Here is a 17,391-nt window from a genome sequence, read left to right on the forward strand (position 1 = left end):
CTCCGAGAGCTTCACTAGTGACTGAGCACACTGTAATTTAGAATGTACAGTATGTGCAAAGCAGAAAAGCACTTATTCAGGAGTCATCTCCATGGAGATGTCCCTCAAATTGTTTGTGAAAAATTCAGGTTTTTATCAAACTAAGAAAGGAAAAATTCTCGATGCACACAGACCATACATTTTTGAAGGTTAATTTTAATTAAACCATGTCTTTAAATTTGACTAATGGTAAGGAAATACATTAATTTACACATCACTTACGCAGGATGTAGTGAATTAAAAAGAATTAAAAAAATCAATATAATGTTTGAAAATTGATATTGAACAATATTAATAGAAATTAGGGGAAACTGGGCAAATGGCCTAAGTTTTTCTAAAATCCCGCTTACCGTCCTTACACCAACCATTCACAACATCTGTGTAATATTGTGTGGATCGTCCTAAAAGCTCTGATGTTTTGGAGAATTAACATTGAACTACTGGGTATCCTGTGCTTTCTGGTCCTGTGGACTGTGAGGTGGGACACCTGTGGATCAGGTTCAGGTGGGAATGTGTGTCATTTGGAGGTCTGATTAAATCCTTAGACACCTAAGTTTATCAAATTATGCACAGTTTCTGAGGTGAGCCATGCTGGCGGAATCTGCTGCCAGTGAAAGGCTCTGTTGTCATTTGAGTGTGCTTGTTCTGCAACAGTAAGCAGATGTTTGGTACATGTCAATGTAAGATCCACACCAATGCCAAGATTTCCTAGCAGAATATGGCACTGTAACGTTATTCACTTCACCTGTCATTGGTTGATATGTTCTATTCTTTCAAATAGAAGATCTTTGCTTCCATCTAGTGGTTATAAATCAGTATAAAGGCAATGGCTTTACAGATTTCAGAGGAAATGTGCAGAAATGACAAGGAACAGGTGAGAAGTCTCTGATTTAAACACGCAGAAAAACACTAACAGAAAAAAATTAATCACTGTCAGCAGAAATATGAGGCTGAAAAAGGCAATGGCTGGAAAACCTAATTAAAAATAAAGTTAAACGGAGTGTTAGCAATATAGTCAACAGCAAAAAAAAAGAACGAAAATAACGAAACTTACACTGTATTAGATTATCTGAGAAAAAACATGTTTCAGAAGATGTGAGGTGGTGTTTGGCACAAACTCCACCATACCAGTTGTGTCGCTATCGTATTATTTTGTCATTTAACCTACAGCCAATAAATATAACGAAGAAGAAGAATCTCGCGAGAGTTCTTGGAGTTCACGTTACCGACATGGAAGAAATGTTGGCTTTTGGTATGTTTTTAATACTTTTTAAAGCAGACTGGTACTTAAAGGGCTATTACTGATTAGATATTGTACACCGCTAAACAGAAACGACTGTGTGCTTTGGTTGGACTCTTCAGTTAGTTATTCCCGGGCGAATAAATAAAAGCTTCCCTTTGTATTACTAACGTAAATAACTTTGCCAAAGTAACGTACGCATTATGTAGTAAATAACTAGTAAATGGCCAGTATCAAGCAGTTCACAACTAAGTTTAAGAATACTTGTTTGGAAAGTTTCTGTTACTGGTGTAAGCTTGGAGCGGTGTGTCAGCAAATCAGATTAGCAAAGAAAAAGATTAATATACCAATGTCTTAATGGTTTCACTAAAGATTCATATATTTGTAAATTAACATATCCAAAAGTAAACCAATCATATCTTACTAATAGCATCTGATAATAGATGTGCTCACCAGTTACCTGTCTGCATCTTTTTTGGCCAAGTGGCTTTTCTTTTTTGTTTCTTGGCTTTTCTTTAATTATATTAAAGCCTTTTTTTTTTAATTTAGCAAAAGTGCTGTGAAAAAACTTAAGTACACCCTTATTACTTCCATAGGAATTAAGAGGGTTTGTAGTAGCTAGGTGCTGCTTATCAAATGCATGATTGCATGAGTTTTTGGCAATTTGCTGGTCCGGAGCATTCAGGTGTGTGTTAACACAATGCCGCAATTTTTCCAGGATCTCTCTGAAAGCTAAAGCTTGGCCCGAACTGGGTCATGCTGCAGGACAATGATCTCAAGTATAGCAGCAGCATCTACAACAGAATGTCTGAAAAAGAGAAGAATCAAGGTGCCGTGGTGGCCCAGTTAAAGCCCAGACCTTGGCCTGACTGAAGTGCTGTGGGGGGGGGCTCCACCACCTCCAAAATTCCTCTACAATGTAGTGAGAGACTGATAAAGTCACACAGAAAACAGTCACTCCAACTTACTGATTATAAAGGTGGTTCTACAGCTGTTAACCAGTGGGGTTTGATTAGTTTTTCACAGGACTGCAGCTGTGAAAACTGTCTTTTCATGAGTGTATATTAACATGTCTGTTTTTTCTTGTCTGAATTGCAGTGATGCTTCAGTGTGGCCCTCCTCAATAAAAATGGCAGGAGTTCCTGGAGTGAGAGCCCTCCTCACTGTGCAGCGATCGGTGACATTGCAGCACAGCTTTTTTGGCTTCACTCCAATACATTTTGCATCAGCCTGCTTCCCCAGAAGGCTTTACAGTACTTCGACAGGAAGTACTGAAACAAAGCCGCCGGTAAACCCGGAGAATGAATCTCTGCTCGAGAACTTGAACCTCATGGGAGTTGACGTGAGGATGGCACGCCAGCGTCAGCCTGGGGTGCTTCGTAAAATCTTCACTAATGAGAACGGCCTCGCTCAGTTCCTGCAAGGAAAAGGTGCCGGCCGCAAAGTCATTGCTAGCATAATATCCCGTTATCCCCGAGCCATCACTCGCTCCATTGAACACTTGGAACAACGCTGGCAGCTGTGGAGAAACATCTTCCAGACAGACGCAGAAATCGTAAGCATCCTGGATCGCTCACCTGAGTCGTTTTTCCGCTCCAGTGATAACGACAACTTGGAAAAGAACATAGATTATCTGGTCTCACTGGGACTAAATGCCAAAGATCTCCACCGGCTGCTGACCACAGCACCGCGGACATTCTCCAACAGCTTAGAGCTCAACAAGCAAATGGTGGAGTTTCTGGAAGATATCTGCACAGAGCTCGGTGGAAGTAACCCAGAGCAGTTTGCAAAAATGGTCATAACAAGAAATCTTTACATTCTAATCAGAAGCACTAAGAGAGTCAAGACAAACATCGACAACCTGAAAGCATCACTTAAGTTGAGTGATTCAGAACTGCTGGCTCTTCTTCAAGGCCACGGGGCAGAAATTCTGGACCTTTCCAACGAGTACCTGAAAAAGAATTTCAACAGCCTGGAGCAGAAGATGACCGCACTTGGCTGTCGGAAAGCTGATGTTAAAAAACTGATCATCAACTATCCGATGATCCTCTACATTGGGCCTGACACTCTGAGCTCTAAACTAGACTGTCTTTTAAAAGGAGGAATAACAATGAAGCAGATACTGGAAAAGCCCAAAGTTTTGGACTACAGCACACAAAACATTACAGGGCGACTAGAGGAACTGAGAAGGTTGGGCTATGACTTCCAGAAGAATGGCATCAACATCCTCGATTCAAGTCGAAAGCGGTTTGCCGCAAAAATAGAAAAACTTTCTGCCTCACCAGAAGAATGAGTGTAGCTTGCTGCCTGTCAGACAGTGTTGGCTGATACTTTTTCATCTTTTTGACTTAAGAATAATCAGGTTTTATGTTCAGAGATAATATGATTGAGCTCTTTTAATATCCCAAACTTAATTCCAGTATTGAAATCTAAACATTGTGCCTGTGATATTCTTCTAGTCTCACAAAAGTAATTAAAGCAGTAAAAATAATAAGTTGAAGGTCTGGGGACATGGAATTACATTTGAAGCTAATGAGTAAAAGGAAATTGTCAGTGGATTACCCATTATGTAATGTTTCAGCTCAAATACCAGGTGTTTTAATCCATCAATACGCTGTCTTGGAATTAAAAAAAATGCAAAAGATGAAATACATTTGACTGAATGTTTCATTCACAGGTAAAGTTATGGAATGACTTATGTGATGTTTGTTTTTAAGCACTGAAGAAGACTTTTGGGCCATTTTAAAACCAACACATGGTAAGAGTCATTAAGAAAATGGGTTTTTCTTTTAGTTAAATGACTGGAGCAAAGATCTCCATTTACACTCACCATACAACTTTGTTAGGCACACTTTGCAAATACCAACTTGGACCCTCTTTTTTTCCCTTCAGAACAGCATGACACAGATTCATCTGAGATTTTGGTCCATTTTGAAATGACAGCATCACACAGTTGCTGCAGATTTGTCCGCTCTTCATCCATGATGCAAATCTCTTTTTAATATATATTATTAGAATTTAAAGGATATTTGTCAGCATTTGTTACTTGTTTGAATAAATATTACAATGTAAACATCAATTTTGGAGGGCATATGAATCACAGGCATGTAGAAATCGCATGTCTCAAACAAATGCATCAAAGCCACATCAGGCAGGCTGATAACACATTTTATTGTCATTCGAAGTTTTTAGCTCTCAAATGGTTCAGTCAAAACAAAAGGAAAGAAAACTGCACAAAATAACAAAACTGGATATAAATAGATACATTATTGAATAAGGTTAAAAACTAAAAATAATACGGTCTAAAATAAACAATAGTCAGTTAAACTAAAAAGCGAGGGCCTTGTGAACCGGCTGCCGCGACAGACTTGACCAAATTGACAAAGACTAACGATAAAAACATTTCATGTATATTTTTAATTTGTTTTACTTAGTCACACTCCAGCCCAGTAGGTGAATCTGAGTGCTGGATTTCAAAGGCAATGAGAAAGATTTGCAAGCGGTTCGCGGAACCAATGTTGAGCAGCAGGTTTACCACGGACGTATCTAAGGTGCTGCACAACGGTTTCCTCGCGATTCTGGGTTGTGCATGTCCAGTTGTGGAAAAAAAAACAAAACCCAGGAACTTTTGACTTGATTTCTACGTTCTGTACATCAGTTGTCTTTTAACTTCACGGTTGGAGCAAGGCGGTTGTTTACTCAGTATATCGGTAAGTGGTCTAACTCAGCTACAAGAGGAAGCTAACTGGTGGAAGTGTAAGGTTAAATATGGAGCACAGAGAAAAGCAGGCAAGCTGATTATGATAATAAGGCAGTACCTGAACTGGTTTAATGTGTGCATAAAGTGTCCTAACGTAGGATTGGGAGCTGAATGGTCCTGTGAAGTGTTTAATTAGAAAGGTGTTAAAATGTTGCAGGAAGAGAGACTGTGATGGAAACAGCGGAGGAGGTGAACGTTTCGAAGAGTGCAGACGTGGCTGCAAAGGGTGAAGCTGCGATCAAACCAGAGTAAGATACTGTTAATAACTAAGAAAACTGTGGAAATCGCATTTATATGTTTTTGCAACAGATTTCAGGAGAGGGAAGCTGCAAATTAGAACAATCTTTCTCCAACTTTCAAAAGAGACAGCCATGAGTCAGGGGACTGAAGATAACGCCAGATTTTTATGATGAACGTAAGCCAGTTAGTAAGATGGGAGCAAGCATAGCTGAATAAATAACCATGTGTTTGAGTTTATGAAAGAACAAAGCAGACCATCTGACCTGAGCAAACAGCACAAGCAAGGCACGTGACTATAAGGAGGCTGTCTGCATCTGAACTTGTTAAGATGTTCGTGTGAATTTATGTGAAAAAACTGTAGAAAGTGTCTACAAGAGATAATAACTCGTTTACACAACATAAAAAATATGGCCCTGTAGGGGTGAAACAGGGGCTTTGTAACCCCCAGTGGCGTAGTAAGGACTTACTGCCTTTATTTTCAGCCTTCCTGCTGCTTTGTCTGATGAAGCAAAGAGTGTTACACTGTCAGCAAAAAGGCTGTTGAAGGCCCTCAACTCTTTGCTTTCAGTGTTTCAGTGACCCATGCTACAGGGTCTTACTGGTTTAGCATAATTTACTCCCATTATGCTCTTTTTTCCCCAGTGTGAATATAGTTCATACTAAAATGCTTTAGTGACACACAGACTGTTTTTACACATAATTTAAAACAAAATTTATCAGGAGGATTCTTTCATCATCTTCTTATGTTTGCAGATTCCTTACAACCAAAGACAAGTTTCATGGGTTGTTAGACTCAGAGTGGCAGAGCTCAAAAAGAGAGAAAGCCAGTGAAAGTGATGCAGTTGAGGATTCAAAGGAGACTTCTTTGGAGGAACCTGAACCTAAAAGGCTGAAACAAAATTTTGAGGGTAGACCAGATGGCAAGCGTCTTCGGGGACAGAATAAGTCAAGGCCGCACACAAAGCCCACAGCCTACGATGAAAAACGACTTTGTCACTCAATCATTCAGGTATGAAGCTCTGACTCTGCATTCAAAAAAGGCTCTGTGCAATACATTTTGATCCATATAGTTATTTTTGTGACTCCCCCCCCCCCCCCCCCCCCCCCCCCATAAATTTAGAACAAAGAATGCCCCTTTGGAGCAAAGTGCTTCTTTGACCATGACATTGTCAAGTATATGGATTCTAAGCCTTCCGATATTGGGGAAACCTGTCACATCTATGAAACATTTGGAAAATGTGCCTACGGTTTGTCCTGCCGCTTCGCCAAGGCCCACACTACGCCTGACTTCAAATCCATGGAGAAGGCCGATCTGGTCAAGGTGTATGAAGGCAGGACTATGGTGAAGAACAACATGAGTAAGGAGCTCCAGGGTCGCCTGAGGAAGCGATCGGTGTCCTTCGAAAAGTCAGAAAAGTACCTGAAAACACTCTCAGACAACAAAGATAAAGGAGCACAGCAAGGCGACGGTAAGACAAGTGAAAAGGCTTTTATAAAGAATGCTGCCATCACAAATTTTGCTCATGCTTTTTAGGAAGAAACAGATACTGAGTATGTCACTCAAGCCTCTTTTTCACTAGTACCCACTTGCCTCGGCTCGGCTTGACACTGTTTTGGTCGTTTTCCATTACAATTGAGTAACATCTATTGTGCGTGGGGTCGTTATAGCAACACAGCCAAAAGTCCAGTGATTTACAGCTTGTGATTTTCTATTTTTGTGAAGGGGACGTTCTCATGATTCATCAAGTGTCACCATTGATTGGCTTTTGACCAGCTCACCCAGTTTTAGCAGATTAAATACACTCCTATTCTGTTTCTTTTAATCTGCACATGTGTTGACCTGTTGCTTACATACTCATACATGCATTATCAATTTTAGTGTATCTTAATTTGTTCCTTTGTCTCACTCATGGGATCTATGTGCATCTGAATTTTCTGCTGATCCAGCTGGAGAAAAACAGCCTGTTTCTAGTGAAGTACAGGTAACCTTTTCTACCAACAGCATTCCCTCTTACTGACCACTCTGTCATTGAGCCTTATGTTTATTGCGTGTGTTTTTCATGTTTCTGACTAACTGTAGACCAGCTCAGATAAACAGTCTGCTCCAGTGAAGACCGTCGGCCCGTTGACTGATGCAGATGTCATCAAGCTGCGCCCGTGTGAAAAGAAGCAGGTATATCTCTTCCAGTCGCTTTCCTCCAGAGTTTTCATGTCTGTTTAAACGATAAACAAGGTGTTTTAATAAACTGTTCTAATCAGCAGACATCTGATACTCATATATATATTTAGGGAATATTTACACGATTTAAATTACAGTCAAATTGCATTGCTTAATGCCTCTTTTTGCCTTTGTTCTTAAGGTGGATTTTCAAGACAAGCTCTATCTCGCCCCTCTAACAACTGTAAGTACCATCACACTGAAATCAGTATTGGAGTTAGTGGTAGTTGTGTTTTTTAATATATTTCTATCTTTAAATCCAGGAATGTAGCAAGTGCAATTAAATAATGACCTGTAAATGAGGTCTGGATCTGATAAAGCAAGTATTTCTTTAATTTCTTCAGTGTGGAAATCTGCCTTTCCGTCGCGTGTGTAAGCGCTTTGGTGCAGACATCACATGTGGGGAGATGGCCATGTGTACAAACCTGCTGCAGGGGCACCAGTCTGAGTGGGCCCTCCTGAGGAGACACGAAAGTGAAGATGTGTTTGGTATTCAGGTGATGTTTAAAATCTTCTGAAGGATTCAGTCCTATAGAGGGCGTTGTTGGTAAGACGTCTGGATTTGTGTGAGAGTCCAAGACTGTGATTTTTTAAAGCCTGAATTGCGTCTCTAGGTGGAGGGCAGTTTCCCCGACACAATGACGAGGTGTGCAGAGCTCATCAACAACAACACTGAAGTTGATTTTGTGGACATCAACTCTGGGTGTCCCATTGATCTCGTATACAACAAGGTAAACTCTTAACTTGCCCCCCCCCCCAAATGCTCAGACCGTGACTTTTTTTTTTTTCTTTCATTTCCTAATAGACAAATTGAGACTTCCTATTTTGCAGTCAGATGCATTTTGTGTGTTTATACTACAGCACAAAGAGCACAGATACCAGCATTTGAGAGGAAGTGTTAAACATTAATATGACAGTCACTGACAGATGGCCTTTGTTTTTTCCCATCAGGGTGGAGGCTGCGGCTTGATGACACGTACCAGAAAATTTGAACGAATAGTCAAAGGAATGAATTATGTAAGTATGACTTTTTGCCTATTGTATGGTAATGATGCAAGAAGGAGAGTTTTGTTGCTCTTGTGGATCATTGCAAAGTTACAATTCAGTTCAATTTTATTTATATAGCACCCAATCACAAAAAACAGCTGTCTCAAGATGCTTTATATTTTAAGCACAGTATTTGAGGGAAAAACCCAATTCCCCCTCGAAAAGCATTTGGCAACAGTGGGAAGAAAAACTTTATTAGATCCTGGCTCAGGGAAGGGCAGCCATGTGCTGTGACTATTTTAGGGTGAAGGGAAGAAGACAGGATAAAAGACACACAGCCTTCAGTTAAAGGCTGAATGAAAACCTTTTTCTCCCTGTAGGTCCTTGATGTCCCTCTAACAGTCAAGATCCGCACCGGTGTTCAGGAAAAGTCTAACATAGCACACAAGCTCATCCCAGAGATGAAGAATTGGGGCGTCTCAATGATTACAGTAAGTAAAAGAGGAGCATGTTTGAGCAATGTGAAATCGTCCCTATGCCATAAATCAACATGATTAAAAGGAAATTTCATTTCTAGGTTTACAGAGTTGCCAGATGTAGCTGTAAGCATCCATAATTCTGAATCGGTATCATTTATGTAAATGTAAATATCCTATGGTGACGATTCATTCTCGAGATGTTATTCTGTTCGGTGATGTATAACATGTTTACATACGCCTCTCCTATTAAAAAACATTGACGCTGTGTTTTTCCTACAGTTGCATGGTAGATCCAGAGAGCAGAGATACACAAAGTTAGCCGATTGGGACTATATCACAACATGTGCAAAGCTGGCTAGCCCCATCCCACTTTTTGGTATGTGGATTTGTAAAGGTTACACAAAAAGACAAAAGCCTCCTGATGTTTAAACAGTTTCATGCATTTAGTTTGGCGTTCTCTAGGTTGTAAAACCTTGCACAGAATGCAGTGTAGTGTTTTTATTGTACATGTTTTTATAGTACATATTAATCACAGGTGATTTGGTTTTATTTTTCTAGGTAACGGAGACATTTTGTCCTATGAGGATGCAATGAAAGCGAAAGAGACCGGAGTTTCTGGGATTATGATTGCAAGGTTAGTGTCATTTCCTTGCAGCGTAAAAAAAAAGATCGAAATGCCTTAAAAACAGATGACATCTGGAACTGATATGGTCTGCAGCCAGTGACTTTTGTTTTTAGATTTCACTTAAAACTTTTTCCATTATTAGAGTTCAAGTATATTTGTTTACACTCACTGGCCATTCATTAGGTACACGTGTCCCACTGTTTAACACAAATATTTCAGACTGCTTCCAGTTGACAGTCAAAATTGCAATACAATATAAGACTGCTGCCTGCTCTGGTGAAACTCCACTTCTGCTAGAACATTTGGATCAAAGGTTTAGAATTAGGTATAAACAACATGGATCCATCCCGGGTTGTATCTGTGGTTCAGGCTGGTGGTGTAATGATGTGGGGGATATTTTCTTGGCACACTTTAGGGTTGTGGAACCAATTGAGCATCATTTACTGCCACAACCTAACAGACTTCACAGTAACTCCACAGTCATCAGATCTCAGTCCAACACAGCAGCTTCGGGATGTGTTGGAACACGAGAGTCACATCGTGGATGTGCAGCTGACAAATCTACAAGAACTGTGTGATGCCGTCATGTCAATATGGACCAAAATCTCTGATGAATGTTTTTAGTATCTTATTGAATCTATGCCACAAAGATTTTATGTAGCTCTTAAGGCAAAATGGGGTCCAATCCAGTACTGGCAAGGTGAAACTAATAAAGTGGCCATGAGTGTATTTTGCCTCAGTGAAGTCAAGAATCTTTTTAAGTTGTTTTAAAACCCAGCAGCAAATTTGTCAGAGCTCTTAAGGCTAATATGTGGGTGCCTTTTTCCATGTATAATTTTCAGTTGAAGTGTGGAAACATTGTTTCTCAGAGGAAAATACAAAGAAAACACTGACCACAAATTACTCCATAGGATGGAAGATCCTTATACATTATTTATGTATGTATGTATTTATTTATTACCTTTTCTGGGTTCTCTATAGGGGTGCTCTCATTAAGCCTTGGATCTTCACTGAAATCAAGGAGAGCCGACACTGGGACATTTCGTCCAGTGAGCGACTGGACATCCTAAAGGACTTCAGCAACTTTGGCCTGGAGCACTGGGGCTCTGACACTAGGGGCGTGGAGAGGACACGCACCTTCTTGCTTGAGTGGCTCTCCTTCTTGTGCCGGTGGGCTACATCACATTTCAGAAATTTTGCATTTGTTCTTCTGTGAGCAATTCGATTCATATATTCTGTGCAATTAAGCTGTTTTAATATAATTTTAGGGTAACAGACTTATTTGTGGTCTTTTCCCATTAGTTTATGAGACTGGGGACATGTAATAGCTGAAAATGTGTGATAGACTATGTTGCATTCCACTGCATCTGACTCTCGCTGTTAAGTTTTCCTGTTTGCTGTGGTAAACGTTGCTTTCCTTCTCCCTCCATCTGTTCTCAGATATATTCCAGTGGGCCTGTTGGAGCGAGTGCCTCAGAAGATCAATGAGAGACCTCCGTACTACATGGGCAGGAACTATTTGGAGACACTGATGGCCAGTCAGAACGTAGAGGACTGGATCAGGATAAGGTGAGTACAAACATGCCTATTTTCTAGAATTACATTTCAAGATTGCACAAAATTAAGATTTTAAAAGTGCAAAATGTAATAATGAGTGTCTTATGAATTGTTTTCTACTTTCCAGTGAAATGCTGCTTGGACCCGTACCCAAGAATTTTGAATTCTTGCCTAAGCATAAAGCCAACTCATATAAGTGATTTTCTTTTTTGCTCAACTATTAAAATCATCAAGATTTGTGGGTTTTTTCTTCTTTTTTCTAATTTGTTCAAGAGATCAAGCTCAAAGACAGAAGATATTTTATGTTTTAAGTGATAAAGACTCTAGAATAGTTTGTTTATTTGACCTGTGTTGCAGTAGAAACATACATCGGTTTTCATGTAATTGAGTGCAAATAAATGTTTCGCAACAACAAGATGTTTGTGTCATTTTATTTTTCTATTGAAGGAAATTGTTTGATTTATTTGACCTTATTAAACAAACATACTGAACAGAGATCATCTGTCTGCATGAATTTTGTAAATATGTTTTGAAGTTCTATATTACCCTGGGTAAGCCCAGTGATGATTAAGTATGTAAAGTATTTTTTGGTTGGAAATATTTTGTTAAAATATGCAACAATAAAAAATAAAACAAAAGCAATAAGAGAATCTGAGCAAGAAGTGATAAATGATGTAATTAAGGCAAATAAAGAGGTTTTAAGGGAAGCTCGTTTTCTTCACTGGAAAAGTCAAACTTTTGGATTATTATCTTAAATTTGAGGTTTCAGTAAGAAAGTTGAGATTTTGAGATATTAACCCAACATTTGCATTTGGACTTTGCAATTTTCTTCCACAAGCTCAGACACGAATATTGTCATAGGCGGGGAAGAAACCACTTTCATCCCCGTTTCCTTATATATAAATAGAAGCTACTTTATTTAAAATATTTTGTAAGTCCAATTTTCTGGACTGCTTTAGTGCAGAGGTCATTTGATCTTTCTCAGCGCGCCCCACTAGTCCAGCTAGTCCACTTCTTAAACATGCCTGCGCCAAATTAAAACGAAAATAAACTAACATCAATCGAGAAAGATAAATTGTTGCGTTTTTTTTTACATCTAAGGTTTACGGCCACCACAGAGAAACTTTAAGTGATTTAAAGATTTTTCATAGTATCTAAAAAGAAATTGCCATACCCTATATAATAAAATATTGGCCAGATTAATGTAAATTAAATGAATAATAATTAAGGTTGAAAATAAATAAATAAACAGGCGAGTTTCCTTCCCGCCTGTTTATTTATCCTTCCCGCCTGTAACGGGGCAGCAGGTGAAAAATCAGCAGCAGTCAGGTGCAATCAATTAAGCTAGAGCCAGTACTTGTAGCGGGGCGCGAGGCTTCCTGCAGCTGCATGAGAGCTTTCACGTGAATGGCTGGGTGTAGGCTCGAGCTGCTGCTAGTCCTGACTTGGACTCTGCTGCCGGTGTCCGTCCGGGGGTGGGAGCGCATAAATAAAACTGAGCTTCGCAGTTTGTATGAGCCCGGAGAGAGGGGCGAACCACATGACCCTACAGGTAAACGGCAGGGAGACGGTTGGGCAGGTGTATTTATCAGGATTGGTCACTTACGACTTGTGGCTTCTAACAGCTTGTTGCCTGACGGCTAATTCTGACAATCTAAGATATAGATTTGAGAGGAATGAACATCATGCTTATTACGCTACACTTCTAGCTTTTCCTGCCCATATGAATGGGGTTTTTACTTGTTATCAGTGACCTAACAACGACCTCTGTTGTCCAGATTACAGTAGTGGCCTTGACCAGGGTGAAGCTAAAATTCTTGAAGATGTGGTCCTTGAAGCCGAAGGTGTTGCCAGCAGTGAAAACTTTGACTCCGATGTTGACTATGTTGACTATGATGACTTGGCCGTAGATGATTCTAGACCCACGCACTATGGTGGTGGTGTGGACCGTGGGTTCCAGGTAAAATTTGAAGATGAGCCTCCAAGGAGCTGGCCAGGCAGTTGTAATCCAACTGCTGCTGATCTAGAAGTTGTTTGCAGTGAAAGTGGCTTCCAAATTACTCTGCCAACAGGACCTTTGAGTGAGGTTAAGGTGTTTGGTATGTACTTGGATTAGATTTTTAGATTTGTAATAGATTGAATTGCTCCGTCTGGTAAAACTGGCATGTACTTTCTCCAGGCTCTGGGGACAGTCTGCTGCCTATTGTTGGTGCGCCAGAAAACTGTGGTTATGAAGTGGATCCGCTGAAGAACACCTTAACTGTACCCTTCAATGGGTGCAATGTGGAGCGGCATGTAAGTTGCTTAAGAGTTTCTCCCTTGACTGTTTTGCTTAACAGGAAGTCATTAAACTTTATTTTACAATTTATTATAGGCGGATGGCTTCAGTCTACAGCTGTTGTACACCGATACACTTGGCCAGAGACGAGTGTCGACCACATCTTGCAACAAGTTTGATCCAGAAATGGTGCCACGTTCAGGTGGTGGGCCCTTGCCGTGTGTTAAACTGGTCAGAGATCCACAAGCACTGGTTCCACCACCTATGTTACCGGTTCCTCCAGTACCACAACCAGGATTGCCCCAACCAGCATTCCCTCAATCATCACCAACATTAAGACAACGTGAGTGGTTTGTAGAAGATGCTTTAACATTATTCAGATGAAATTAATTGTTTTTCCCTTTTTCAGATTGCAGCATCCCTGTGGGAGAGCAGGTGAGATGTGGTCATTATGGAATATCTGTCTCAGAATGTCGGGCCATGGGCTGTTGTGTGGATTTGCTAGCGTCTGTCTGCTACTACCCACTTGAAGGTAAGGCTAGTTTTTGACAGATGGTATAAATGTTGAATTTTTAATCTGTGAAACTTAAGTGGCTTTTTTCTATCCCTCCTGTAGAGTGCACAGTGGATCAACATTTTGTATTTGCCATTCGGTACAACTCTGCATCCATCCCTGTGGATCCTACCAGACTGATTGTTCCTGGAAATCCAGAGTGTAAACCAGCCATTGTTAACAACCAGGTCGCCATCTTTAAGTTCAAAGTTACAGAATGTGGAACCCATTCTTACGTAAGTTACCCCTCCAGCAAAGCTGTTACTTGGCAAACTTTGTAGGAATGCTTTGACTTTTTGGCGGCAACCTGGTATATGTCCAAATCTGGAATAAGAATGCTTTGGTGCTTGACTTGGAGATGTTGGTATATGCTACTGCAGGACTAATTTTAATGAGCGGTCATGACCAGCTATCACCCTGATTTGCCACTGTAACAGCCTACACGTTTTGCTGCTAAATAGCAGGCAGCAGTACAGGGGGCAGTACTGCTGACAGATTGGGGGGGTTTATGCAGCTTAAACTGGAAGGATGTCTCTAGTATGACATGTCTAAAGCTTGTTGACTGTCTGAACTCTTCCATGCGCCATCTGATCTGTCAGAATCAACTTTTAATCTAAACTGTCACTGGTATGAGGTTCTCCTAAAAGTTACAAAGGTTTTGAGACTTAAGCAGACACTTGGCTTTTAACATGCTGGCTTGTATTCTTGTAAATTGCACCTCAGTAAGTAAATCATCCAATGTAACTTGTGTTGACAGGATGTTGGTGAGGTGACGATATACCTGGCTGAAGTGCAGAGTATTGTTCTTGCTCTCAATCTAAAGTATGGTGTCATTACAAGAACTGATCCACTCAGGTTAGTGTCTTGTGCTAGATTTTAATATGCAAACACAAATCTAACAGACTGAGGGGCAGGGGCACATGGTGAGCAGTATGCTGTGTTCTAGACTGGCACGTGGTATTAATGGCTTATTTGATCTCTTGTAGATTTCTGATTGAGTGCCGCTATAACAAATGGGGCACTGCTCAATCAATGGCTAGTGTTGGCTACATGGTGAAGACCCCACCTTCCAGTATGCCTTCTTCAGTCATCTCTAACAGTTTATATGGTGTCGAGTTGAGAATTGCCAAAGGTTGGGCATTGCATTGTCTTTCCAACAAACTACAGTAGACGGGCTTGACAAACTCTGCTGGTGTGAAGACTGGCTAAATGCCTTCTGTTTCATCCCAACAGATGAGACTTATTCAAGTTTCTATGACCATCACCATCAGCCCTTGCGGCTGCTCCTCGGCCGCCCTGTGTATCTTGAATTGCGCCTCAGCTCTCCTAACGCAGATGCAATAATTCTTGTGAATTACTGCCTGGCATATCCTCGTTCTGCAAAAAATGCTCTGGTGCTAATCTATGAAGGGTAAGCACGACCATCAACCTTTTAGAGCTTGAAGGTTATCTTGAACTTCTGACTGCAAGTTATGCTTGTCTGCAGGTGTGCCAATCCTCATGACCCACATGTGTCCATACTTAAAGTCAGCAATGTTCCTGGAGTGAATCATGAAAAACGCTTTATAGTGAGTGCCTTCCAGTTCATGGATCAAAGGACAAACAAGTACCTAAATGAAGAGGTGAGTTGGAGAAGTTAATGCTGGAACAGTTCCTAATTTACATGTGTTTAAAAAAAAAAAAAAAAAAGGTTGTCTGGGTTCTAAGCAGAACTGTTTTTAAAGTCAATGTTTGCCTTGGATATTGAAAGATTAACTTTGTTTTACTGTGTTCATTCCCTGCCAGATTTATTTCATGTGCTCTGCAGAAGTTTGTCTGCCAGCAGAAAAGAGATGTGATGAGCAGTGCTTTGATGGGAGGGTGAGTCTCTAAATCTTGGTGATAATTTGCAACTTGTTTAATGGTCTAATTAGATTCATTTTCTTCCAGGTTCAATAAGGATTTGATCTGGAAACTAACATTGTGATTTAACTAAGAAAATAAAGCCTTTTAATTCACTATGCATGGATCTTGTCGTCATTAAGAACTGCAAGGTATAACTAGTGTGGACCTCAGGGTTTGGCATTTCAGATCCAGACATTGAAATGTTGTTTATTGAACTTATCAAGCACTAAAACATGACACAATTCAGTGATCAGCAATCAAAGACTGCGGTGCATGCTACACAATGGAAACATTGAGCAAACACATGAAATGAGATGATGAGAGCCTTTATTTGTCAGTTGCAGGTCTTTTGCCCACAACAGAGATGACGGACATTGCTGACCGTACATACAATACACAAACATCACATTGGAGAGACGGGTCAGGCTAGGTAGCGAGGGAAACACATCGAAATGTGTAACACAAAAGGATAATACAGGAATGCACAGATATCAACACACCATAGCACAATAAATGCAGACAAGCAACATGGGAAAGAGTGCCAGTGTGTACATCTGATCTAGGACCGCTGCAATCTTTTGACTGTGCCTCCAACTGACCCGATGTCCACATCAGAGGGGAGGTAAGCATTTGAGGTGGCGTCGGATCCAGGGTAGGGAGGGTGATGAGTCAGTGAGTGCTTATCAGTATATGTCTGAGTGTCCATAGTTCAGCTGAGACGGTGTCCTTCGCCCTGCCAGGCTAAGTAAACAGTCTTCCAGCCAACCCAGGTGGCCTTGCATGGAATGGGAAGGAACAGAGTAAACAGTCGTTATCAGGGTGTTTTGTTCAGCTCAAGCCTTGTAGCTGGCGCAGAGAGGGTATCCGCATGAAGTGTGTGGGTTTTTTTTTTTTTTTTTTTTTTTTTTTTTTGAAAAAACTATAGTGCGAACAGCTCATATATTTCAAAGCAGTTCTACAGTCCAACACTGGTCCCGTTGGAGAGCCGTGAGCTTTGCCATACTTGCGTTCTGTGATGTCATTTCTTGTGCTCAAGGAGCAGATTTCTGAGAACTCACGGCAGTGTGCCTCCCCGAGATGTCATCCAATTTTGCACCCAGAGATGTTATTCCGGGCTAGCCCTTCCGAGATGTATCCAGTCTGCAGTCAGATCTTATTCTGAGTATTCACAGCAGCCGTAGCCTCTCCAAGATCTTATCCGTGCTGACTCAATGAGCCCATTTTGAGAAACTCACGCCTCTCCCATCGTTCCAATCCCAGCGGGCAGCCTTGTGGGGGTTTGAACAGCCGGTTCCGCTTTCTTAATTCTTCGATAAGTCTGGGCCAAGCCAGCTCCGATCAGCAAGAACCCTGTTACCATGGTTCCGAATAGGTAGATATCTTCAGCACTCAGGCTCACCCAAGCCCAAACTTCTCGTTGAGAAAGGGGTGTCAATTGCATTTAGGGACCAGTTGATCCAATCCATAATTCCTCTTTTAGGTTTTAGAGAACAGACTGAGTGTTCCAGGGAAAATACAAAAACAAAACACG

The 17,391-nt window shown here is 40.8% G+C and overlaps 3 protein-coding genes across 4 annotated transcripts; all 3 read left to right on the top strand.

The window, feature by feature from the left end:
* Positions 1-1,254: 1,254 nt before the first annotated feature.
* On the top strand, positions 1,255-3,665 carry mterf1 (mitochondrial transcription termination factor 1). The gene is made up of 2 exons (XM_085346641.1): positions 1,255-1,291; positions 2,378-3,665. Exon 2 carries the CDS (start codon positions 2,409-2,411, stop codon positions 3,570-3,572), a length of 1,164 nt encoding a protein of 387 aa, XP_085202767.1. The 5' UTR covers positions 1,255-1,291; positions 2,378-2,408; the 3' UTR covers positions 3,573-3,665.
* A 1,191-nt stretch (positions 3,666-4,856) lies between these two features.
* dus3l (dihydrouridine synthase 3-like (S. cerevisiae)) lies at positions 4,857-11,345 on the top strand. 2 transcript variants are annotated; one of them, XM_085346255.1, is made up of 16 exons: positions 4,857-4,989; positions 5,197-5,287; positions 6,033-6,288; positions 6,400-6,748; positions 7,227-7,261; positions 7,360-7,452; positions 7,640-7,681; positions 7,842-7,994; positions 8,112-8,228; positions 8,449-8,514; positions 8,865-8,975; positions 9,243-9,339; positions 9,522-9,597; positions 10,570-10,758; positions 11,029-11,157; positions 11,273-11,345. In XM_085346255.1, the coding sequence occupies exons 2-16, from the start codon at positions 5,211-5,213 to the stop codon at positions 11,343-11,345; spliced, it is 1,863 nt and encodes a 620-aa protein (XP_085202381.1). In that variant the 5' UTR covers positions 4,857-4,989; positions 5,197-5,210. The 2 variants fall into 2 exon arrangements, with proteins under 2 accessions (XP_085202381.1, XP_085202382.1); XM_085346256.1 differs by lacking the exon at positions 4,857-4,989 and having other exon boundaries at positions 5,112-5,287.
* A 1,207-nt stretch (positions 11,346-12,552) lies between these two features.
* Positions 12,553-15,914, top strand: LOC146609615 (zona pellucida sperm-binding protein 4-like). Its single transcript, XM_085347006.1, has 12 exons — positions 12,553-12,697; positions 12,924-13,244; positions 13,325-13,440; positions 13,520-13,766; positions 13,833-13,955; positions 14,040-14,212; positions 14,734-14,831; positions 14,963-15,108; positions 15,210-15,387; positions 15,463-15,598; positions 15,762-15,836; positions 15,906-15,914. Exons 1-12 carry the CDS (start codon positions 12,553-12,555, stop codon positions 15,912-15,914), a joined length of 1,767 nt encoding a protein of 588 aa, XP_085203132.1.
* Positions 15,915-17,391: the final 1,477 nt, after the last annotated feature.

This window comes from Diplotaxodon limnothrissa, linkage group LG22 (genome assembly GCF_057381915.1).
Source record: "Diplotaxodon limnothrissa isolate DT_005_m linkage group LG22, D_limnothrissa_male_GT1.1, whole genome shotgun sequence".
Taxonomy (NCBI): domain Eukaryota; kingdom Metazoa; phylum Chordata; class Actinopteri; order Cichliformes; family Cichlidae; genus Diplotaxodon; species Diplotaxodon limnothrissa.

Coding starts and splice junctions, on each gene's coding strand:
- LOC146609615 (XM_085347006.1), top strand. CDS start 12,553: ATGGCTGGGTGTAGGCTCGAGCTGCTGCTAGTCCTGACTTGGACTCTG. Junction 13,441..13,519: donor GGTGCAATGTGGAGCGGCAT/GTAAGTTGCTTA, acceptor AATTTATTATAG/GCGGATGGCTTCAGTCTACA. Junction 13,767..13,832: donor ATCACCAACATTAAGACAAC/GTGAGTGGTTTG, acceptor TCCCTTTTTCAG/ATTGCAGCATCCCTGTGGGA.
- dus3l (XM_085346255.1), top strand. CDS start 5,211: ATGGAAACAGCGGAGGAGGTGAACGTTTCGAAGAGTGCAGACGTGGCT. Junction 7,682..7,841: donor ATCTCGCCCCTCTAACAACT/GTAAGTACCATC, acceptor TAATTTCTTCAG/TGTGGAAATCTGCCTTTCCG. Junction 8,229..8,448: donor TTGATCTCGTATACAACAAG/GTAAACTCTTAA, acceptor TTTTCCCATCAG/GGTGGAGGCTGCGGCTTGAT.
- mterf1 (XM_085346641.1), top strand. CDS start 2,409: ATGGCAGGAGTTCCTGGAGTGAGAGCCCTCCTCACTGTGCAGCGATCG.